This window comes from Heloderma suspectum, chromosome 4, assembly GCF_057233095.1.
Source record: "Heloderma suspectum isolate Gila_16-S chromosome 4, 16-S_ref, whole genome shotgun sequence".
Taxonomy (NCBI): Eukaryota; Metazoa; Chordata; class Lepidosauria; order Squamata; family Helodermatidae; genus Heloderma; species Heloderma suspectum.
In genome coordinates, this window is record NC_139461.1 from 203,623,699 (window position 1) to 203,648,695 (window position 24,997).

The 24,997-nt window shown below is 43.8% G+C and overlaps 1 protein-coding gene across 5 annotated transcripts in view; it reads left to right on the plus strand.

Moving 5' to 3' along the window:
• Positions 1–24,997, plus strand: part of ODF2L (outer dense fiber of sperm tails 2 like) — a 45,140-nt gene that overhangs the window by 15,116 nt on the left and 5,027 nt on the right. For all 5 annotated transcript variants that reach the window (XM_084852031.1, XM_084852030.1, XM_084852034.1 and 2 more), the window contains 9 exons: positions 1,727–1,912; positions 6,071–6,180; positions 14,324–14,459; positions 14,894–15,004; positions 15,408–15,512; positions 15,653–15,811; positions 19,251–19,336; positions 19,437–19,599; positions 23,524–23,649. In XM_084852031.1, the coding sequence (XP_084708157.1) occupies positions 1,727–1,912; positions 6,071–6,180; positions 14,324–14,459; positions 14,894–15,004; positions 15,408–15,512; positions 15,653–15,811; positions 19,251–19,336; positions 19,437–19,599; positions 23,524–23,649 (1,182 nt within the window). The remainder of the gene's footprint in view (positions 1–1,726; positions 1,913–6,070; positions 6,181–14,323; positions 14,460–14,893; positions 15,005–15,407; positions 15,513–15,652; positions 15,812–19,250; positions 19,337–19,436; positions 19,600–23,523; positions 23,650–24,997) is intronic.

Sequence of the window (24,997 nt, forward strand, 5' to 3'; positions counted from 1 at the left end):
TATCTTAGAAGTATTGGCAAGCTGGCAAATCTATCTGAAAGATGCTGTGCTGGGGCAAGCCTGTTCTTAAAAGCCTTGGAGACCTATTGCAATGTTCATGCAGCGCTGATGTGTAAGGTGTTCCCTAGCGCAGGTGCGATAACTTGCTCTCAAGCCTTTGGAACCTAGGAAGCTGCCTTATCCTGAGTCAGGCCATTGGTCCATCTAGCCCAGTATTGTCAATGCTGACTGGCAGCAACTCTCTGAGGTTTCAGGCAGGTTCCTTCCCCAGCCCTACCTGGAGATGCTGGGGATTGAATCTGGGACTTTCCGCATGCCAAGCAGGTGCTCTTCCCCTGTGTTGAATGAGCCCCCCCCCCCCCAACTTACCCGGAACCCTATTTGTAGGGCTGTCACTAGATTAAAATAATCTTAGGCTGCAATCCTATACACATTTACTTGGGAGTAAGCCCCACTGAACTCAGTAATTCTGAGCAGACATGCATAGGATTATACTGCCAATCGATTGATTACACAAGTTTTAATTGCTCCATTAAGTGTGCACACATTTTCTTCTGTCTGCATAAAGAGTTTTGAAGGCGGGGGAAGCATGTTTCCTTTGGGACGATGCACGCATGGGTATTTTCTCCTGTTTGACAGGGAAAGGAAATGCTGCTTGGATGGCACCTCCTGTATGCAGTGTTTCTACAGCCTGATACTAAAACAACTCACATTTAAAACCTTCTGCTTGTTTGATTGGGGGTACCTTTTTAGTTGATCAAAAGGGCTTTAATCTAATTGACTTAAGGAGCAATCCTATGGCTGCTAGACAGTGGCTAGATGGCCATAGGATATCTCGTTTTCTGGGAACCGACCTCGGAGCCCACGCTCTGAGGTTGGTTCCTGGAGAACTGACCTCCCCCCACTTCCGCGCTGCCTCCAAGGCAGTGCGGAACAGCCCCGTCCTCCGCACTCGCAAGAGGAGCGCGGAGCGGCCAAAAGGGGTCATGTCTGGGGGCATTCCAGGGCAGGGAGGGCAGAAATGCCTGTATGACGCATCCAATGTGTCGTATGGCAGCCTCCTTCCCCGCTCAGCCCTCCCACGGCTAGATAGCTGCAATTGGCAGTCCAGCCGAAAATGCAGGGCAGGAGGAGCGTGAAGGGAACAATCCCTGTGTGCTTCTCCTGCCCTGCATTGGATAGGCGGTTGCCTCTGAGTTCAGAGGCAGCCGCCTATCTGGATAGGACTGCGCCCTAAATATTCCAGCAGTTTAGGCTAGTCAAAAGCTGCATCAGTCGTAACTGAAAATAAGGGTGATACAACTTTATGGAAAGCAAGGTAGTAGAAGTGTCGTTGTCCCCCTTTTATGGGGATGCAGTCCTGCTTTGGCTGAAGAGGTGACAACCTCTACTTGCATTGCTGGTAGGCTGCCTGGGTCAGGTTGCCACCAAGTATTTGGGTTCAGGTTTTCAAAGTTAGGTAGTGTCTGGACTAATTCTTCAAAATATTTCAGCACAACCTAGTTGCATGTTTTAAGTAGCTTTGCCAGAGTAATTGAACTGGCCCACATGCCTGACTTTAAACCAATTGTCGTGATCAGCGTTTTAAATTGCTTTTTGTCTCTCATTTACCCCAGTTTGATCTTATTTGTGTGCGCATACACACACACACACACACACACACAGTCCCCCATTCACCTGCTAGCTTCCATCTTGCATATAGTAAGTTTCCTTAATTCCATTGCAGACTGTAGAAAAGAACATTACTGAATGGAAGCTACAAGTCGGAGAACATAAGCAGCAGATTTTGACTCAAAACAAAAGAAGGGAGGAGAGGAGGAATGCCCTGAAAAGAGCTGCTAGTGTTCAGAAACAAAGAGCCAGATACTTGGAAGTGGCTGTGGAAAGCTTACTTTCCAAAATGAGGGAGAAGGTGAGTGGTTGAGTAGGAAGCCATTGTTTCAAAATAATGAAGACATTAATCATACACTTGATGCATTTTGAGGTAGCTGTCCAATCCTTTTTCTGAGTGTTTCTGTTAAATCTTTTTCCCAGTTCTGAAGCCACAATGGCTAATAGCCCCTTCCGAACAATTCCAAACTCATGGCTTCTCAAACATCCTAGTAAAATTAGCTTTGTGAAGGGGTTTGTTTGTTTGTTTGTTTTGCTCTTGACTCATCACGATAAGGAGTGGGTGGTTGCCATCCAGCTTATCCCAGAAGTGCTGGGGGCTTTTTGTGGGTTTGATTGTGTAGTGAGTTGATTACAAAAAAGTGGGCTTCACAGAGTTCTTGTATGCTGGTAGTAGAGCTGTGTGATTTGGCTTAACCAGCAGTTTCATGGTTAAGTAAGCAGGTCTTTTATACCAGGCCTTAATTGGTTCCAAGCAAGTACAGCTCCATTTGTCAACATTTGGGCAGTGTTAGGCCTTAATTGCCCAGTTAAAGAGATAGGTGTGCTGCCTTGGTTCTCCAAGAATTGCTGGGAGACTCCCCACTCCCAGGAGTTGGAATGTTGTGGTCTTTTTCTTAGGAGAGACAATCAGCTTCCCAAGCTGGGATGCTTTGAGCACCTTTGGGCGGGGGGAGCCTCCCTGCTTCTTTTGAGAGGGGGAAGGGGCATTGCCTGTCAGCTCTCAAGCTTAGAGAGAGAGAAACCTATGAAATCAAGCAGGCTGGTTTTGGTCTCTGGTCTCGCTTCAGGGAGCAATACGCACATTACTCTCTTGGAGGACTCTCATGGCTCAAGAGACGGCTTCTGTCTATTGTGGGGGCCCAGATAACCCAGCTGTGACAGCTTCTTTAGCAGGAAATCGGTACAAGCTTTCTTTGCATGTATATTCTGAATCTTTTTGTTATCAGTAAACTTTCATCTTTTTTGCGCAAGTGGCTTTGTTTCATCTTGGTAATCAAAAGAATATACTTTGGCTGGGGCCTGACAGAAGCAGAACCCCAGATCAAGGGAAGGGAGAGATGGCAGAGGCAGCAGTGGGCACTCCCATCAATGCGCAGAGCTTCATTTCCTAAAGAAGAGGATGCCCTACAGACCCGCCTGCTCAGACAGGAACTGTCATGCCCGTATTGGAGCCCTCTTCTTCCAAGGAGGAGTTAGAGGCCCCACCAGAGGGTGATGCCTACTTCCTGCCAGTGCCAGCGCTGCCACAGGGGCCTGAGTCTGTGGAGGAGCCTACTGAAGTCCCAGCTGCTCTGGAAGAGGGAGACTTTGCCTCGGAGGAGGAGGCTGAACTCCCCAAGTTCCAGAGAGCACCAGTGTCAGAAGAGGCAGGCCCAACTCAGGGAACCTTGACTAAAGGCCAGGCTGTAGCAGACAGAGGAAAGGGGCTCCTCATGAGTAGGGCTCTGACCAAAGAGCTCTAATGTACTGCATCTGAGCCCTGGGTGGGGCAGCAGGCTTCAGTGTCTGCCTAGCCAGTGGTGGAAACAACACTTTTCCGGCAGCTCTGGTGCGTTGTTGCCTGGACCTTGCTCGGTGATACTGACCCTTGGACTCCTTGACTCTGCTTCTGAACCATGTAACGTATCTGACTGCCTGTGTTTTGACCTCTGCCTGCTCTTTTGAATGCTGCTGCCTTAGCCTGACCCTACATATCTGACTGTGCTTGACCATTTGCCTGCTTAATTGACCACTCTGTTGTTTATGTCCCTGCATTGTCTAGCAAAGAGGCAGAGCTCAGTTTAGAGCAGGACAGGATCTGAGGTGAAAACAAAATTAAGGTGGGATACCAGCTCAGGATGGGCTGTGCTCACCTTGATTCTGCTCACGTCACCCAACTGGGGTGCTTGCATTTTCAGGCACCCCTGCTTGGAATGTGTACCCCATCTCTTAATTGCAATAAACCACTACTGGCTGGGTTTTTTTTATAATGCCTTGGCCTAGGTCAGCCTTCCCCAACCTGGAGCTCTCCAGATGTTTTACTGCAGCTCTTAGAATTCCTGACCATTGGCTAGGCTGGCTGGGGTTGGTGGGAGTTAAAGTCCAAAGCATCTGGAGGGCACCAGGTTGAGGAAGGGTGGTCTGGGGGCTTGGGTCACCTAATGACACCCTGACTCGGAATTCAGTTCATAAGACTGTATTCATAAGTAACCCTACAGCCTGAGCTCATAAGCCTAGTGCTTGACCAATGCCCAGTCTTCCATGCTCCTATCAGACCTTGGTCAGTTTTCCTCAAAGGTCTTCTAATATTTTAATGCATTTTTATATTTCTGTTATTTTTCCATCCATAATTGTTGCTTCTTCACTTGCCTACTCAAACCCTGAACTTCCAGTTTGATCTGAGAGAATAGAGCACACAGATTTGGAGAGCAATTGAACTCAAAGATGGTGTGCAACTAGCACAAGAATCTGCCCTTGAAGATCTGACTCCCAAGATTGGTTATTTTGATGTGAATATAGCAGAAAGTATCATTTGAGTATTTTGTTTGGAAGCCAGTTGATCTTTTGAATTCCTAAGGCATGCTTAGGAATTGCTTGTTGTAAATCTGTGTGTTTGGGACCTTTTTGAAAGCCTCTTCCTTCCAGCTACATAACGGTTTCAAGAAAAGGAGAATCTGATAGTAGCTCTTCAAATGGAAGAAAGTGACCAATTAAGAGTTACATCTGCAATTTTGTCTCTGTGCTCTTGAACTATTGAGGATAAGTTTTCATACGAACTCTTCACTTTGTTAAATAAGCATAGATAGATAGATAGATAGTAGATGCTGTACTACAGACTGAAACTGTTCATATGACGTGACAGCCCACCTTGGGTTAACTCATGGTGAGGCTGCAGCACATGCGGCCACCATTTTGAATATGCAACTTCTGCTTGGGGGTTGTCATGTTGTGGGAACCCTGCAAGTGTGGGTTATGTGAGGGTTAAACCCATTGTGTTAAACCCATGATATGTTTTAGGGCTTGTAAGACACGACAACCCCAAATGGGGATTGGATATGCGATATGGTGCCTGCAGGCGCTGCAGCTTGTGATTTAAATAAACCCATGATGTCCAAACCCAGTCATTCTTTTGGTCGTGCAGTTAGCTTTTCTACTGTATATGTAAATTACATAGTTGACTTGCGGCAAATGTTCAACCCCTCACCCCCTTGTTTTTTTTAACCACTGCAAACACTGGCTATGGTATGGAGGGGGGGTTTCTGCTGTGTGGCTTGAAGTGGGTTGATTTTTCTTGGTTTTTGGAAGATGTGTTGCTAAGTATCCTATGTTGTTTAAGAAAGATCAGATTGACTGTCATTGTAGTGCTTATTTGTTTCAGAACACTCTGTTGCAGCCTCGTAAATAAGCCCACAAAAGTTACTAGAAAAGTTACCTTTACTAGGTTGTTGAGGACTGGCAGAGGAAAGACCAAGAGCCCTGCTCCACTGCATTTCTATGCTGAGCTTAGAGGAGAGGGCTTCCCTCTTCTGGCAGACCACTTGCTTTGTATGAATGTTCCATCCCTCCTGTGCCAGCCCGCTCACTCAGATGGAATTCCTTATTGTGTACAGCTATCAGTGCTTAATTACAAGTCCAGTCTATTGGCAAGCAGCCAGTGTGCTCCAAGTGCCCTGGTTTAGAAAACACTGGGTTTAAACCCCCCTTGTGATCTCATTGTGTTGCTTGTTGTCTGTGATACATGGGCACTAGCCAATCAGGAGCCCATAGCAGTTGAAGTGGGAGAAATGTATCCCAGCAGCAGCCTCTAATCACTGTCTATAAGTGCTAGGGAAACAGCAAAAGAGAAGTGATCTGGAGTATCCTCTAACCAATGGGTTGTAGGGACGTCTTCATCTTTCATAAAAATTATTGTCTGAACAACACTGTAAAATACCTCATTTACAAATACCCTCTTAGTGGGTTTAAATGTTTTCCTGTGCTAGGAGGTTGGTAAGACACCTTAGATCCCATTTGATTCTAGTGTTTTCCAAGTTTTCTTAGTGGTGTGTTTATGCTGAGATTAAGTTTATATTATTCTGTCCTACTGCAGTACACTTGGAAGGTGCTTTGAATGAAAATGCCTCCTGTGTTTAGGGAACTGGGCAGAATTAAAAATGAATTCTTTATATTACATGGTCTGTATTTATACACTCTCCAGGAAATCCAGTTGCCTGAGGTGGTTTCGGCTTCTAATGTCTGGAAAAGTCATCACGAGACGGTGGTAGACGAAAAAATCAGGTTAGAAGTTCAGGTTGAAACTCTGAAAAAGTAAGTTCATACATTATACCTCTTTGCAAATGATCAGTCTCTTTATTTAAAAAAATGTGCAGCCTGATTCCTTCTACAATAATCTGGAAACTTCGTGCAGAATTGAGAATGTGGACGTTCTGCTGGATATAGATGATAAATCTCACTACTGTTGAAACAGCCACACTGGCTTCTTCTTATATATTTCCAACCTTTTAAAGCACCTAGACAGCTTAGAATCAGGCAACCTCAGGGACCATATGTTCCCATTTGCTTCCACCTGTGTTTTACGATCTTCTGCTGAGGCCATCTCTGGATTTCCCCATCTCTAGAGATCTGTCAAGTGGGGCCAGTGAGCAAGCCTTTCCTAATAGTGGCTCCCCAGTTGTACATAAGTAGGGAGGACATTCTACATCTGGCACTTATGCCTCACATTCTTTTGGTGCTAGGCAAATATGATTTTGTTCACCCAGGCTGCCGTTTTATTGAAGTGTTATCCTGTTTTGTTTTATGTTACTGTGATGCCCTTGTTTTTAATGTAGTATGTTTTATTATGTATTCTATGTTATTTTGTATTCTACCTTGAACATTTTATGGGGAGGCAGGATAGCAATCCATAAAATATAGAACGGAAACAAAAAAGTTGGCTCCCAAGATACAATAGTGAACTTCAGTCATTCTTTCTTGCACAGCATCCAGTGGACTTTAGGAATAAAACTGACTTAGAATGGGGCATGTTGTGTTCTTTTTGTTCCTCTAAGCAGGGAACTGGTGAATTGTAGAATGTCTACATTAGTCTTTTTAGCCAGGCGATGGCTGATGCCACAGTCAACTTGCCGATGCCACAGTCAACTTGCCACTGCCCCTATTAGCTCTTTTTCCCAGAACACAGAGACAAGATAGCGCAAAAGCGGTGCCTTGCACTAGCTTCAGACATGTTCTGCTCTGCCTCCACTATAGTAGCATTGCTCTACTGTTCTTCACTAGTAATGAATCAGCCTTGTATTTAACAACTCACCTGGTCACCATAGGCGACAATAAATTCCAGGCAGGTGAGTGAGCAGGCCAGCAGAGATGGGATGGATTGCTTCAGCCTCTTCTGCCAGTAATTTGTCTCTCAACCATCAGCCAACTGCATTTCTGTGCCATCCGTGGAGGAAAGGAAGTCTTTTCTTCGTGATTGGTAGAAAGCCACTTTTTTTACTAGCCTGCTGAGGCTTAGTAGCCTGTATTTCCATGCAGCAGAGGAGGGGGCTCTCCCTCCTTGGCAACAAGCTGGCTGAGGAATGCTAGGAGTTGTAAGACTTTTTTTTTCTCTCTAAATTTGCATAGGATTACACCCTTAGTCTCAGCAGGCTAGTAACTTTAGTGGGTTTATTTACAAGGCCACAAAAGATCAACTCTTTTGCTGTCAGATTAGTAATGGTGCATATGTGCTTGCTTTAAATATGCCCTGAAATGGCATCCAGAACAAAAAAAATCATAACGGGGATTTCCCCCCCTCCCCCAACAGTAGATGTAAGAATTAACAGCTTGTTTTTTTGCAGTTGGAAATAGAAAGTACAGTTAAGGGAATAATCTTAAAACACATGGAAGAATGCTTGCAGAGTTGAAATAGGATTCATTTGAGAAGTTTCCTTTTATTTTAAAAACCATCAGGCTTCCTAGAAAATAAAATATACAATATATTCAGTTGGCATTTTGATACTTGACATATATGAAGGTGTTCTGGAAAGTAATGGCAAAATGACTGACCACGATCCATGTTAAAGTTGTCCATTATTTTGGAACGAACACACACACTTCATCTTATTTAGAAGAAAGTGGATAGCAAGACATTTTTCTCCCTCTGTCATAATGCGAGAACCTGGGGCCATCTCAAGAGGCTGAATGGTGAGTGCGACGTTCCTACCTCTGTGTTATTCTCCTTCCCATTTCCACATGGTCGAAACTGAAAAATAACCCCAGGATGTCTGCCTCAGCTTTGGCCAGTTGTCCTCACTGAATCCCAACGTTTCGGCCCTTTTACCTTGTGTCAAGGAGACACCCACTAGGCTAACTGGTTTCCTTTAACCAATATAAGAGTAGTAGCAGGAAAATAGTTTTTTCTAATTTGGTAGCATTAACAAATCAAGCTGACACTGGGAGTTATATAAATAATAAAATAATATTGTATTACAAGAAAGTTTATAAAGGTTATTATTTAATCATCGTATCATAAAATCATAGAACAGTAGGGCTGGAAGGGGCCTACAAGGCCATCGAGTCCAACCCCCTGCTCAGTGCAAGAATCCAAGTCAGAGCATCCCTGTCAGGGTGGAAACTGAGCCCAGAGAGCCCCAGAGCAGTTCTGATTCTGAGGAGGAACAGCAATCCGTGGGAGAGGAGCCAGCTCATCCCTCACAGGCTCAGCACCTGGCAGAGATTCCTCCTGCCGGCATTCCAGAGATAGATAGTGACCCTGGTAGTGCGGGAGGGGGGCTTCTTAGATGCTCGACGCAGATGCAAAGAGCGACGAGTGATGGAGGGTGCGGAAAGGAGGCGTAGTGCCCGTTTGGCGCGCAAGCAACGGCTGCCTCCCATGGACCCAAGGGAAAGAGGGAGGATCTCTCCCTAGCCCATAAGTTCTGGGTCTTCAAGTGACTCTCTTTCAAACGGGGATCAACTGCCTACTTGAAGCTTAGGCCACTCTGCTGTTCCTTGCTTTAGTCGCTGGTGATTAGCATCTGAAAGAGTCATTAAGTTGTAAAAGGATTAAAGCTTTGAAAAGAATTCCTTTCGTCTGTGTCTTGAGTTGGCTATTGGAATATACTGAGAGAGGCCACCAAGGCACTTCTGACAATCCCTGACAGATGGCTGTCCAGCCTCGTCTTGAATCCCTCCAGTATGGGAGAGCCCACTACCTCCCTAGGTAATTGGTTCCATTGTCATATTGCTCTAACAGTCAGGAAGTTTTTCCTGATGTTCAGCCGGAATCTGGCTTCCTGTAACTTGAGCCCATTATTCCATGTCCTGCACTCTGGGATGATCGAGAAGAGATCCTGGCCTTCCTCTCTGTGACAACCTTTCAAGAACTTGAAGAGCGCTATCATATCTCCCCTCAGTCTTCTCTTCTCAAGGCTAAACATGCCCAGTTCTTTCAGTCTCTCCTCATAGGGCTTTGTTTCCAGTCCCCTAATCATCTTTGTTGCCCTCCTCTGAACCCTCTCCAGTTTGTCTGCATCCTTCTTAAAATGTGGTGCCCAGAATGAGGCCTAACTAGTGCTGAGTAGAGGGGAACTAGTACTTCCCAGGATTTGGAAGCTATGCTTCTATTAATGCAGCCCAAAATAGCATTTGCCTTTTTTGAAGCCACACTACATTGTTGGATCATATTCAGCTTGTGATCTACAACAATTCCAAGATTCTTCTCGCTTGTAGTGTTGTTGAGCCACGTATCCCCCATCTTGTAACTGTGCATTTGGTTTTTTCCTAGGTGCAGAACGTGGCATTTATCCCTATTAAATTTCATTCTGTTGCTTTCTGCCCAGCGCTCCAGTCTATCAAGATCACTTTGAATTTTGTTTCTGTCTTCCAAAGTATTAGCTATCCTGCCCAATTTTGTGTCATCTGCAAATTTGATCAGCATTCCCTGCACCTCCTCTTCCAAATCATTAATAAAAATGTTGAAGAGCACTGGGCCCAGGACTGAGCCCTGCGGTACCCCGCTCGTAACCTCTCCCCAATTTGAGAAGGTCCCATTGATAAGCACTCTTTGAGTCCGATTCTGTAGCCAACTGTGGATCCACCAGATGGTTGTTTCATCTAGCCCACTTTGAGCTAGTTTGCTCATCAGGAGATCATGGGGCACTTTGTCGAAAGCTTTGCTGAAGTCAAGGTATATTATGTCCACAACATTCCCACAGTCCACAAGGGAGGTTACTTGATCAAAAAATGAGATCAGATTCATCTGGCAGGATTTGTTCTTGACAAATCCACGTTGGCTTCGAGTAATCACGGCATTGTTTTCAAGGTGCTTCCAGATGGATTGCTTTATCATCTACTCCAGAATTTTCCCTGGGATTGATGTCAGACTGACTGGTCTGTAGTTCCCAGGTTCCTCCTTTTTACCCTTTTTGAAGAGAGGGACAACATTAGCCCTCCTCCAGTCATCTGGCACTTCCCCCGTCCTTCATGATTTCTCAAAGAGAATAGACAGCGGTTCTGAGAGTTCTTCTGCCAGTTCCTTTATTACTCTAGGCTGCAGCTCATCTGGACCTGGAGATTTGAACTCATTCAAAGTAATTAGGTGTTCCTTGACCATATGCCTGTCAATCTCAAACCGCAATCCTGCCCCTTCAGCCTGTAGTTCGCCTTTGCCAGGGGGGTCATAGACCCTCTTTTGGGAGAAGACTGAGCCAGAGTAGGAATTGAGCACCTCTGCCTTTTCCTTGTCATCTGTTATCATTTTGCCATCCTTATTTAATAGCTGAACCACCATTTCTTTCCTCTGTCTTTTACCATGCATGTATCTGAAGAAAGCCTTTTTGTTGCTTTTAGCATCCCTCGCTAACCTCAGCTCGTTCTCAGCTTTAGCCTTCCTGACGCCATCCCTGCAATTCTGTGCTACCCGCCTGTACTCTTCCTTTGTTGCTTGGCCTTCTTTCCACTTCCTATATGTGTCCTTTTTTGTTTTCAGGTCATCTCTAAGCTTTTTGTGAAGCCGCATTGGCTTCTTCTGTTGTCTTCCACCTTTTCTTCTTGTTGGAATTGTTTGTAATTGTGCCTTGAGAATTTCCTTTTTTAAAAGCTCCCACCCATCTTGCACTCCTTTTCTTGTTAGAGTCGCTTGCCATGGGACCTTACTGGTCATTGTTCTGAGTTTATTAAAATCAGTTTTCTTAAAATCCAGGGTACGAGTTTGACTACACTCGGCTTTTGCTTCCCTAAGAACCAAGAACTCAAGTATAACATGGTCACTTTCCTCCAGAGTTCCTGTAACTGCTACTTTATCCACTAAGTCATCTCTGTTGGTTAGGATCAAGTCAAGGATAGCCAATCCTCTAGTTCCTTCCTCTACTTTCTGTAGGAGGAAGTTATCCAACACACAAGTCAGGAATTTCCTGGAGGGGCCATGTTTTGCAGAATTTGTCTCCCAACAAATACTGAGGAAATTGAAGTCCCCCATTACTACTACATCATGCTTCCTTGAAACATTGGCTATTTGCTTCAAAAGTTTCATCTTCGCCTTCTCCTTGATTGGGTGGCTGGTAGTAGACTCCGACCACCAGGTTCCTTTTATTCTTTGCTCCATTGATTTTGATCCAGATACTCTCGATAGGGCTACCAAGCTTATCCTCCTGTATTTCTGTGCAGAGATATGTATTTTTCACATACAGCGCACCCCACCTCCCTTTCTGTTCCTCCTGTTCTTTTTGAACAAGTTATATCCTTCAAGTATTCCTAACCTACCTATATGTATTCCTAACCTACCTACCTCTTCTAAACCCATCACCCAACCCAATCTCGCTAGATGTACATTACCCGGATCCCTCAACCTTCTCTGACTGTTAAACTGTCAAGTCTCTTTTTTAAACCCCTTAGAATTCCACTCAAAAGGCCCTTCCACCTTTCCTTCACACACCAACATTCCGTTGACTCTAACTTACTTGGTAACTTGGATTACGTTTTACAGATCAAACACAAAGCATTTACATTACCATGAATGTGTTACAGTGGGAGATTCAGGAGAGATAAAAGGACGCATTTCTTCACACAGCACATAGTGAAATTATGGATATTGCTGCCACAAGATGTAGTAATGACCACCAATTTGGATGGCTTTAAAAAGGGATTAGACAAATGCATAGAGGACAAGGCTATCAACAGCTACTAATCAGGATTATATATTACCTCCCTTATCAGAGGCAGTATGCCTCTGTATAGCAGTTGCTGGGGAACATGAGTGGGATGGTACTACTGCACTCGTCCTACTTGTGGGCTTCCCACAGGCAGCTGGTTGGCTACTGTGTGAACAGAATTGATTGCTGGACTAGATGGACCCCTCTGATTCAGCATGGCTCTTATGTTCTTAGCATTTTGTGCAAACTTCATTAAAAACTTTTGAACTGAACATTCCAGTAAGGAGCTGAAGAAGTATGTTGCTACTCCTCAATAGTGTGATTCTTCTGGGTCCGTACAAGCTGCTGTCACTCTCTTTTATGTCCTGGTTCATGCTGTTATACCTTGATTAAGAGACTGGGAGCAGGCAGATGCTCTTTCCTGCCTGAATTTCCCCCTCCCTTCTCCTTTGTCATAGTTAACCACGGTGTAGCATTACACACACACACACACACACACACACTGTTAGAAAACCAGACATGTTTTCTGATTTTCACCACCAAGATAAAAGGTAACCATGGTTAACTCTTGATTAGGGTTTGCCAGCTGCTTCAAATCCTGGTTAAAAGCTAACTGGCTAGTGTTAGCACCAGCACAGATGTAATGGGAAAATATCAGGATTAAAAGAGGGGAATCCTTGCACATAAAAGGGGAGGAAGAATTAAGAGGGAGCATGTGAACCTAAAGATTGATACTTGTCTCTTAACCCTGGTTGATCTATCAGGAACCTCCTGACTACCCCAGCCTTCAGAGGCAGCATGGATGTGCTGGTTGTAGTGTTGGGGAAACAGCACTGTAGCACTAGTTGGCTGCACTCATTCTCATCCAGCTTTGCCCCTGGCTTTAAAGTCCTGCTGCCCATTTAAAGAAGAGAAGGTAAACTTAAAGCCTTCCAGATGTTGTTGAGTTCCCAACTCCCATCAGCCCCAGGCAGCAGGCCTAATGGTCACAGATGATGGGCATTGTAGTCCAACACCATCTGGAGGACCAGATGTTCCCCACCCCTGGTTTATAGCCAGGAGCAAGCATGCATGCAGTTGCCGTAGCACAGCACCCTTTCCAAAGTACAGCACAGCGCTATCCAGGCTGTCTCTGGGGCCTGTGAAGTCCTTTGACATAACTCCTGTTTCTGCTCTGACACCTCTACTTATCACTTCATCATTTCACCCCTCCTCATCACTTCACTGCAGTCCTATGTCTGGCTTGTGCTACTTTAGAGGCAAAGCAGAGAGAACACACTCAGCTCCTGGTTGCAGTGAGCAGTAGAGTGTTGTGTATAGAAGTTAACTTGTTTTGATATTCTGTGCGTCGTAAGTAATCAAATGCTGGAATTTACTAGATTGATACAGCCAGCTGAAAATCATACAGCTCAGTCATGTACAGCAGTGTAATGTAGATAGGTGTAATCTAAGACTGCAGTCATGCCCATGCATACTTGGGAGTAAGCCCCATTGAGTACAGCAGGACATAGAGTGAATAAACACCAATAAGATCAGGCTACTTACCTTGATTTATTGTTGAATAAATCTCTAAATTCCCTATTTGTGGGAATTTACTATCTACTATTGTGCTGTCTGTAGTCATTTGACTTCCTTTAGCATCACCATTCATCAGAAAATCTGGACTTCCTTTTCCTAAATACTGCTTTCTTGGTATATAATAAATATGGAAATCCATGGGTAAAATAGTTTCTAGAAAGCTGAAAGGGAAGATGTCGTTAAAGGCACAATGGTCTGAAAGCACATGAGGCAGCCACTTTGCTGAAGCTGAGCAGGTCTGGGTCTGGGTAATGCTTGGAAGGGTGACCACCCAGGAACCACATGTAGCCACCTTGAGTTCCACAGTGGAAGAAAGGTGGGATATAAATGTAACAAATTTCAATGACCTGGTTAGCATGTAACAGCGACAAATTGTGGTTTAATTAACCCAAGATTTGTTGTGCGTAAGCCACTGCCGCTTTGTATAATCAGCCTCCAGTTGTTCCAATCGTAGGTTGCATGACATGTGAATCTGGACGCTATGGATTATATGTGGGTTAAACAACTCAAAGTTAACCTACGATTAGTTCTTAGCTTAATTTTGGGTTGTTTAACCCACAAATAACCCAAAGTGTCTCAAGTTTGCATGTCACACAACGATCTCTGATCGGGCCAGTCGAAGGTTGATTATGCAAACACGCAAATCATTGGTTAATTATGTAATGGAAAAAATGCAAACAGGACCACAAATTAAATAGGATTAAGCATATTGATTGCTACAGAAGTTATGTTTTGAAATGTTAAAGGCAGATAGCTGACTGTGTGATGGAACTCAAAAGAATACAAGATGTTGGAAGAAAGTCGAAGAGCGAAATTATTGGAAAGCTTAATTCTGTCGTCTCTGAAAATGAAAAGATTTCTCTTGAAAATGCAAAATTAAAGGTAAGGTTGACTACAGTTTAAACTGTAATTACTCCAAATTGTGTTAGCCATTCCACTATTGGAGAACATCCTAATCCTATTTTAGCCATACAGTTCTAGGCTTGCTTTGGATATCATTACAGCAACTTTACAGATGGTCAAACTGAAAGATAACTCTTTCCATAGGGGCCATATATTCAGCTTCCTTTCTCAAAATGTTCTGCCCAACCTTATGTATGTTTACTCGAAATTAATTCCCACTGATTTCAGTGCGACTTACAAGTAAATCTGCATAGGATTGCAGCCCTCGTCTTGCTATCTTCATGACAAACAACTTGGCAATAAATATGCTAACTTTATACATGCCACATACACAAAAACCTACTTTAAAAGGAAAAGAAAAGTGCCACTGAACCTTTCTGGTCATATTTATTCAAGATGTTTTGTAATTCTAGGCCTCCCTTACTGCTTTGGAAGTGAGTATTATTTCTGCAGAAGCTGAACTTGTAGACTTACATGAAGAGGCACAGCAGCAAGAAAAACTGGTTGAGCAGTATAAAATGGAAGTAAGTTCTAAATACTGATGTCTTGGGCCTACCTTGGGTGGTACTCTCACCCTATGCATGGTAGGGGGTGAGAATGTGCTTTCCCTCCCTGACCATCGCATAATGGCTTCAGAGGCCCCTGGATGTCCACATGTGGACATAACATTTTAGTGTGTTTGTGTGTGTGTATGGAAAATCCAGTATGCCTATTTCCAAATCATGTGCTGAATTTCCATATTGATTGTAAAATTCAAATCATGCTGTTCAGGCCTACGCATGTTAGAACTTTGGTGGTGGGGGCTGCCCCCTACACACACACACACACACACACACACACACCAGTCAAGCTTCAATTAGTGTTTTCTCCCTCCCAAAAAGTCCCTCTGGGACACCCTAAAATGTTCTATATAATAACGCCTTCTAGGTGGGGGAATTAGAAACAGAAGCTGAGGATCTGAAAACCATGTATGAAAAGGTCATACATGAAAGTAAAAAGGCGACAGAAGACAAAGATTTAGAAATGGATACGGTAAGTGCATGCAAAACACAGTGCATTCTGCTTCTGTGCAATATGCTTTATATATAGTTATTTGGATATAGGAAGGTGGGCGAAGTGATTGAAATGTGACCTCTTCTTTCTTTTCCCTCGCCCCCAATGTGGCTGCACAGATGAGGGGCCAGACGGAGGCTCGCCTGAAGGAGTTAGAACATGCCCGTGATTTACAGAAGGCAGCTGCACGGGAACTGCAGAGGTGTCAGGAAAGCCTGCTGTCCTGTCAAAAGAGCTGTGTAGATAAATCCATAACCATTAGGGAGCTGCAAGTTCAGGTGCTTGGAGAATAATAACTTTCTGTAAAACATTCAAAGCCATGTGGAAGGAATTCGAGGAAACCAGACTTTTGTTTCTTTTTGTGTTGCTACTCTTTCTGAGTATTTAAAGGGGCAGGGGGGAAGAGGGAACCTTTTTTTGACAGCTGAGGGCACCCATATCATCCCTCTGTCTTTTGTAGCTCTCTAATAGAACAAACACAAATGTTTCTTTCTTAAAGAAGTTGGTGTTCTTAGTGCAGGGGTTCAGAACGTCAGCCCTGCAGGCCAAATTTGGCCTGTCTGGGTTCCATATCTGGCCCTAAGGGGGTCCCCAGATGGTCCTGCCCCCTTTCCTTTCCCCCAACCATCGCTCGTTGGGTGGTTCCCCAGCTTTTCTGCAGTTTTTCCCCACTCTAAAAGGTTGGAATGCCTCTCCCAAGGCTGAGTTACTGGCAGCAAGAGGTTTAAGCTAAAATATCCTGGTATTTTTGGCCCCACCTCTTTTTCCTTCGCTCATGCCCGCCACTGGAATGCGGCTCCCCAGAGCGCCTTAGAAACGGGATCCTGCCCGCAGGCTGACAGCACCCCTGTTACAGTGAAATTGATCTATTCCATTATTTTTGGAGCACTGCTGCAGGCTTCGGCCTTTAAAACCTTAAACGGCCTGAGTCCAGCATATTTCAGCTGTGGTATTCTTTTCACTGCCCCTTCTCCAACAGAAGTACAGTTGGTGAGGACAAGAAAAAGGCCCTTTTCTGTTGTGATGCTTAAACTATGAAATAGTCTCCCAAGAGAGGTTCATCAGGCCCCTTCTTTGCCTGCTTTTAAATGGGCCCTTAAAACTCTTTTATTCTGACAAGAGTTTTTTAATTGAGCTTTTGATACAATTTTAGTTTCGCTGTTTGTATGGGTTTTATTATGCCATTTCTGCTGCTGTTTTTTATTGTTAGGTTTGTTTTGAAATTTTCTGATTTTACATTTTTATTTGTAAGCCACTTTGAGTATAATGAATACACACAGCAGCAATGTTATTTATTTATCTGTGGGTTTCTGCTTGTTATCTCAGCAATTAGCTATGAGACATCTGAAACATTTTACCTCTAATAACCACCTCCTTCACCCTGCTTAAAGGATTTAACATATTTGTAAATCTCCCCTTTAAAAGACTGATTTGTTAATGGCAGATACAATGAACTCCGTATACCACTGAGTGGGTCAGGTTGCATTACAGTAAGCTCAGTCTCCAGTTCTTTTTCACTTAATGAAACTGATTATAACAGGGCATTGCAGTATTGCTTGGGGAATTATAGCAAATGATATGTTGCAGAGAAAACCTGTTCTTTTATTTAAGGCTGCACTCCTGTGTACACTTCAGATGGGAGTAAGTCTCATTGAACCTAGTGTGACTTACTTCCAGTTAAACATGCATAGTTAAACATGTCTAAGAAGGATGCAGATAAACTGGAGAGGGTACAGAGGAGGGCAACAAAGATGATCAGGGGACTGGAAACAAAGCCCTATGAGGAGAGACTGAAAGAACTGGGCATGTTTAGCCTTGAGAAGAGAAGACTGAGGGGAGATATGATAGCGCTCTTCAAGTTCTTGAAAGGTTGTCACAGAGAGGAAGGCCAGGATTTCTTCTCGATCATCCCAGAGTGCAGGACATGGAATAATGGGCTAAAGTTACAGGAAGCCAGATTCTGGCTGAACATCAGGAAAAACTTCCTGACTGTTAGAGCAATACGACAATGGATCAGTGACCTAGGGAGGTGGTGGTTTAAAACTCCTCTATCATCCCTGATTACTGCCCATGTTGGACTGGGACTGATGGGAGTTGTAGTCCAAAACGTCTGGAAGGCACCAGGTCGGGGAAGGCTTGTGTAGATAGGGTGATCATATACACCTAATTTAGCCACTGGGTGACACTGGACTTAGTTATATCTGGATGGAGTCAGAGTTTCCTATTACTGTTCTGTTCTTGTTTGAGAGGGACAATAAAGTTCTTGTCTAGCTTCTTGTCTGGTGCATCCCCTAAGTCTCCTATGACAATTACTAGCAAGTGGGGCCAAATTGGCTTTCAAAGAGGGTTGGTGTAGCTTGGGGCGGCTTACAGCAGTGTTGTCAAGGTCACTGTTCCTAAAGCATGACCAGTCTTGATGGATGCAGGCATCTTGTCCCAAAATGCAGCATTTCCAGAAAGTACACTTTTGAGTTCCTTTTTTCCTCCAACTGCACCTCCCCTCCAATAAAATATAAGTGTAAAAAGGAAGGGCGACAACTCCCTAGTGTGCCCACGCTCTCTCCCCCTCCAGCCTCTTTTTTAAAAATTGTGTATCTCCTCTCTCAATAAGCCTGATGTGAGAAGGAGCAACCGAGTTACAAATATGAACTATGATAAATATTAAATGCACAAGACACTGGTTGCATTCACACAAAACGCTAAGCCAGAATTCCTCAGACTCCTGGATTATCGTTCATGACCAAAGGTGCTGGTCCGTGCTGCCAGGTCCCTCCTGCTTGGCTGCTCCTGAGAACTGGAGCAGCTACACCATTCAGGAACTCACTAGGGTGGAAAAGCTGAGCATACTGTCTAAACCTAGACCCTGGCTTCTTGCTTGTCTAGCAAGCCTAGTTCTTGAAGTTGAAGCCAACTTCAAACCTTGGCTCCAGACTCTGGTTTGTTAGAGAAGAGACAAGCCAGGAGTTCTGGTTCAGAAGTAATGCTAATCTTTCCCAGCCTGGCACATTCCTGATTGGCTTAGCCACTCCTGTTTGCAGAAGGAGCCAAGTGGGAGCATTCAGGCAGTATGTACAAGCACACCCCTCACGAACAACAAGCCAGGATTCTGAGGAATTCTGTCTTAGCATTTTGTGTAGACGCAGCCACTGTTGCAAGCTGCGTAGCAGAACTAAAACTTACAATAATTGTTTTATTTGTTTAGAATATATATAGGTCCCTCTTCTGCAAATGCCCTAACCATGGCTTACAATAAAATGAGAAAATTGCAATGAAAACAATTAGCATAATTTAAAAACCATCAAATGACAACCCACCAGAAACAGCAGAGCAATAAAGTAAATTGCCAGCATGAAACCGTAATACTGGGCTTACATTTAAAAGGCCTTGGTTTTCTCCTAGCACTGAAAAGAAAATAAACATGGCAGCAGGAGAACATCACGGGAGAGGGAATTGCAGGGACTGGTGCCATGACTGAACAAGGCCCTGTCTGCAGTTAACACAAGCCTCCCGTCAGAAGGCAGCGGGTCCCAGAGCAGGACCACAGAGGCCGGTCTTTTACTATGTGGGTTAGACGCTGCTGTTGTCAAACAGAACCAAAACCAGTTTCTCTTTACCATGAATTAGTCCTGTTGTGAAGGATTCCATTGAGCTCACTTGCTAACAATTCAGTTCCTGTGTTCATCTCTGTTGGATATGTTAGAATCGCTCTTTTTACAGGTAGGTGGCAACGATGGATTCTTGAAACAACTTTCTTTGGAAGAGGAAAATTACAACCTTCGAATGAAGTATGAAGAAGTTAAACGGTAAATGTGACATATTGGCATTATGCTGCACTTCAGAATTACTTTTTACTTTTTTCATACTGTGGTAATCTTACATCTGCACATCTACTTGACTTATAAGAAAAATAGAAGAAATGGAATTGCAAAACAAAGAACTCGAAAATCAGGTGGCAAACCAAGAAGAGAGTCTTCAGAAAACTGAATTGCACTTCAAACAAAAACTTGCAGTCTGTGATGCTTTAACCCGACAATTGGAAGCTGCTTTGGAAGATGGAAGAAAAAAGGTAGGAACTATCTTGATTATTTGGATAGTTCCTTTTTGAACTCAGAAATGAGTCTGTTGATGGATAAGTTCATGTGTCTTAAGCAGAAGCTGTTGTGAAAGGGGCAGTTAGCTCTGTTCTCTAAAAGTCCATGTGGCACACTATCAGGGAAGGAGGAAAGGTTACCTTTATAAAGTGAGAAGTGTTGGCTGCATGATTAATTAGATTAATCTATGAAAATATTTTTAATGGTCTAAAATAATACCCCCAATTAATCAGGCAGCAGCTTGTGAGTGTGTGTGTAGTGCTTGTTATGCGTGGCATATCTGCCTTCCTTTACGCTGGAAAAAATCCCCCTTCTGCCTGCTCCAACATATATGTGCATCTTCTAACAAAAAGGATGCTTCTTGCTTCACAACTGTTGCATTTGCCCTTATGCAAAATTAATTCACCAATTACTTGATAGATTGACTAAAAACTCAAAGAGGAATTCAGCCCTAGTTCAAAGAGGTACTTCCCTAGAAGTTACAGTTTTGTAAGCACCTTCCCCTAATCTCAGGTGGGTGGAATCACTGGATTGGATCAAGATGAGCAGAAAGTCTCTTTTGCTCACGGAAAACATTTTCCAGCTCTCTGGAAGACTGTTGCATGAGAGCAGTGAGCCCCAAATCCATAGCCCTTCCTCCTACTGCATGTTGTAAGACTACTTCATTTCTCAAGAGCTTTTTATGACCTACTACAGTTCATACTTGCCTTCCCCCACCTGGTGACTCCAGATGTGTTGGAACTACAACACGTGTACGCGAGTGCATGTATGTGCATAGATGTGCAGCCCCCAACTGATACTTCTTGTGGCCCTGAGGGCAAAAATGATATGGCACTTGTGCTCTATAATGTGCATTGATTTTCATGAAAAAATTCAGAACAAATTATTCCTGTCCATTCTTCAGAATATGACTCAGACGGGTATTAATTACAGTGATTTCAGATGTAACACAAAGCAGAAGCCATGAGCATCTCACTCTTCCTCTTGCCATGCTTTCACACATCTTTCTCTGATATTGCAGGAAAAGTTTTTGGAATTAAGGAGCTGAAGGTGGGATTCATACGTTCACTAGTGCTTGCGAATGCAAACACTTCCGGGGGTGGGGCGGGGGTTGAAACAAGGTGGGAAAAAAACTTTCAGTTCTTGGGGGAGTTGTTGGTCTCAAACAGTTTCTCATACGGTTTGGGTAATTTTAACTGCACCACTATAAAAACCGCCTGAACCTTATGGGAAACTGCTTCACCCACATATTTGCATTTTTCAGTGGGCAGCAACACCATTAATCAATGTATGAATCCTGTCTAAGATATAGCTCAGTTCAAGGTGTTCCATCCTGGTGCTTAATTCAAGCCAGACCTTAGCTCTGGAACCAATTTTCAGTGTCAGCATTCACCTTAGAATGAGTAAAATGTCATAGGAAAAGAATGCCTTTGGGCATGTATAGAGTACCTCTCCTTCAGCAATGAGTAATTAGTGGCTTGATTCCAAAGATTAATGAGTGGAAGGAAAAATGCATTAGTGCTGTTCCATAAACTCCTCTGCAAGAGGTGGTGGAAAACATCTCGTAGTGCAGTGCCACGGTGTGTCCGAGGTTGTATTAGAGCATGAGAAACAATGTATAAAAGAAAACATAGGTTGTATCACACAAACGAGCCTTCCTTGACCTGCTATCCTCCATATGTGTTGAACAACAACTCCCGTAATTTTGTGATGCAGTTCTTGGCTCAAACAACGTACCAGAACATGTTTAGAAAAGCATACTTTTAAGATGGAATACATTTACAAATGTATATTGTATAAGGAAACACATGTTTAAATATGTATTTAACTATTCTGAGGGATTATGAGGTTATGGTTATGAGGGATAGAGAATGATTGTCAATATTGGGTCAACCTGATCCACAAAAATAATGGTAGTGGAGAAAAATAAGTGTCAGAGGGTCCAGCCCTTTGAAAGGATTGTTCTGACTTCAGTATATATAAGATCTATACTATAGATCTTATATACAGTATTTATAAGATCTATACTATACTATAAGTATATACAGTATATACTTATACTATATAAGTTCTGACTTCAGTATATATAAGATCAGTATATATAAGATCTCAGGAGACTGGAAACAAAGCCCTATGAAGAGAGACTGAAAGAACTGGGCATGTTTAGCCTTGAGAAGAGACGACTGAGGGGAGATACGACAACGCTCTTCAAGTACTTGAAAGGTTGTCACAGAGAGGAATGCCAGGATCTCTTCTCCATCATCCCAGAGTGCAGGGCACAGAATCATGGGCTCAAGTGACAGGAAGCCAGATTCCGGCTGAACATCAGGAAAAACTTCCTGACTGTTAGAGCAGTACGACAATGGAACCAATGCCCTAGGGAGGTGGTGTTCTCTCCCACACCGGAGGCATTCAAGACGAGGCTGGACAGCCCTCTGTCAGGGATGCTCTGACTTGGATTCCTGCATTGAGCAGGGGGTTGGACTTGATGGCCTTGTTAGGCCCCTTCCAACCCTACTATTCTATGATTCTATGATATCCTGCTTTTCAATGCCAATTAGCATTCCCAAGGAGGCTTGCAATAGGCTATAACATATAAAACAAATATAGTCACTGCTTAAAACACAGTATATCACAGCCACAAAACATAAGATAAAAATACTAGTAGCCAGTATAAAAACACAGAAAGTGCTTTAAAGGGAATTAAATGCCTGGGAAAATAAGGGCACAATCCTATGGCTGCTAGACAGCAGCTAGACAGCCATGGGATTATTCATTTTTCGGGAACCGCCTCCCTGCCCCCACCGTGTCATAAGAGGTGCGGTTCGTCCCTGGCTCCATGCTCATAAGAGCAGCAGGGGAAAGGGGGGCATTCCTGGGGGTGGGGAGAGGCGACGGCGGAAGCATCGTTACGACGCTTCTATGCGCTGTCTGGCCTCCCCCCTGCTCTGGCTAGCCAGCTGAAATCAGCCATCTAGCCGCTAATGCAGGGCGGCCAAAGCGCGGAGAAGAAGATCCCCTTTGCGCTCCACCCGCCATGCATTGGCTAGTCAGTCGCCTCCGAGTTCGGAGTTGGCCAACTATCCCCATTGGATTGCGCCCTCCATCTGTCTCTTGTACCAGAATGCCAACAAAGCAGGCACCAAGCAAGCTTCCCCGAAGAGGGTATTTCATAGGTGGGATGCAACCACTAAGAAAGCTCTCTCCTTTGTCAGAATTCACCTCACTTATGTTGGTAGGGGCACCCAGAGAAGAGCCTCAGCTGAAGGTCTCGCTGACTGGGAGGACTGGTGTGAGATCAGAAGGTCCAACAGATACCTGGGTCCCAAGCAGTAAAGAGCTATAAAGGTCAACTCTCTAGCACTTTGAGTTGAGCCCAGAAATAGACTGGGGCCAAAAAGAGGCATAATGTGATCTTGCCACCCAGTCGCCTCTAGCACTCTAGTGGCTGTCTTGGGAACTAATGGCAGCTTTTGGACTTTCTTCAAAGCCAGCTCCTCCACATAGAGTGCAATAAAATAATCCAGCTTGGAAGTGACAAGAGCATGGATAAGTTTTAGCTCTGAATAGAAAAATACCATACAGTCAGTAATGCAAATAGGGTATATAATACACTTGGGATATATTAACAGTAAGATAATTTGGTATTGTTCACATTATACCTTTATTAGCATGGTTCCTCTTAATTTGGGTTATTAACCTATTAGTTTTCTATCCTCCTGATAAACTTGGTATTTTCCCCATTATTATTTATCATAACTTTCTCATAAGTATTTCATCTTAAATGAAAAAGTCAGTCACAGAAACTTAAAATAATCAGCTCTTAACTTTTCACATTGAAACGGAAAAACTAAGAGTTTCAAGAGAATGTTTAGACATACAGTATTTTATTCTTACAGTTAGCGGAAGAGGTGGAAAAAATTACTTCTAAAGAGCGATGCTTTCAGTTGAAAATATTGGATCTAGAAAATAAATTAAGACAGAAAAAAGATGAACAGAAACAGCTATCTAGAAGACTGGACTCGGTGAGTAAATTTCCAATTTGTTGGTTCTTGACCTGTATGATAGCAAGTCATCTAGCCTAGGGGTTGTTGGTTTTAATATTGTTGCATTTATTATTTCATTGTTATTGTAAGCAGCCTTTGTTAATTGAGAGTGAAGGTTCCACATGTCCTCAATTTTCTCTTTCCTTCATACTTCAGCCACATACAAAGATGGCGCAAAACACCCAAGTTTTAGCACTGGGGTTTCCCAATGTGGTGCCTGCAGACACCTCTCGATGTCCACTAAGCTCCCTCCTCCTAAGGATTTTTGTTTCTTAAGAGTTAAAAAAAAATAACTGGGAGGCTGCAGTGCAAAGTGCCTCCCTTGAGCGCCATCTTTATTTGGATTCAAAACAGTGGTTTATTCAGCTTTTATTTATTTATTATTTATGTGTTGGATTTATATCCCACCTTTTAACCAAAGAATGGCACTCAAGGGTAGTATTCCTTTATAGTTTCAGTCCCAAGGGAGGTGGAGCTGCTCCTACTCAGCCTGGATATGAAAAATCATATGACTTTGCCAGTTTTATGATGCAGTAGCAGTGTGTGCTGAATACCAACTGTAAATCTTTGCTGAAGAAAGTCTGCATGTGTGTGAACATATCTGAGCCCATAAAGCATCTTAGAGAGCCATCCTATGGTTCCCGGGTGAGCATCCCAGGGACCATAGGATGGCTTGGAAAATTCCTTTCAAGATCGGAGACAGTGCGTTGACCCTGGAAAGGGGAGTCAGAGATCCGACCCCTCACAGCCGTCGTGGAGAGAACCGCGCTGGTTGCCTCTCCGAGTTTGGAAAATCTATCTTGGAGAGGAAGGGAAAGGGGTGTTCTGGTGGGGAGGGGAGGAGGCCAGAATATGATTTATCCTAAGCTTCCTCCAGCCTCCTTCCCTCCCGCTGCAAAGCACCCCTGCTAGACAGGCAGAATAGCTTCTCTAGAGAAAATATAGGAGCTTGGAGGACAGGGAAGCAGAGACTGCCTCTGCCGTTCCTCCCGCCCTGCCGGCTCCAGCCCAGTAGGGCATAAGAATCTCAGAAGGTCTGGGTTCAGGGGCTTCCGAACAGCAAGGGCGCAGTCCATAGGATTGCACCCTTAGTACAGTGACAAGAAAACTGCTTCCAGCAGCTATACACTTAGCAGTCCTTTTCTGCTACCGTGTTTCTAACTCTTTGTTTCCTTACCTTTTTGGAAACTTCATAAAATTCCAGGGGGGGGGAGCACAAACAAGAATCCTGTAGGGCCTTAAAACCAGCAGATGGAACGTGGCATAAGTTTTCTACACAAAGTCTTGTGCCATGATACATCTGTTGGGCTTTAGGAACATAGGAAGC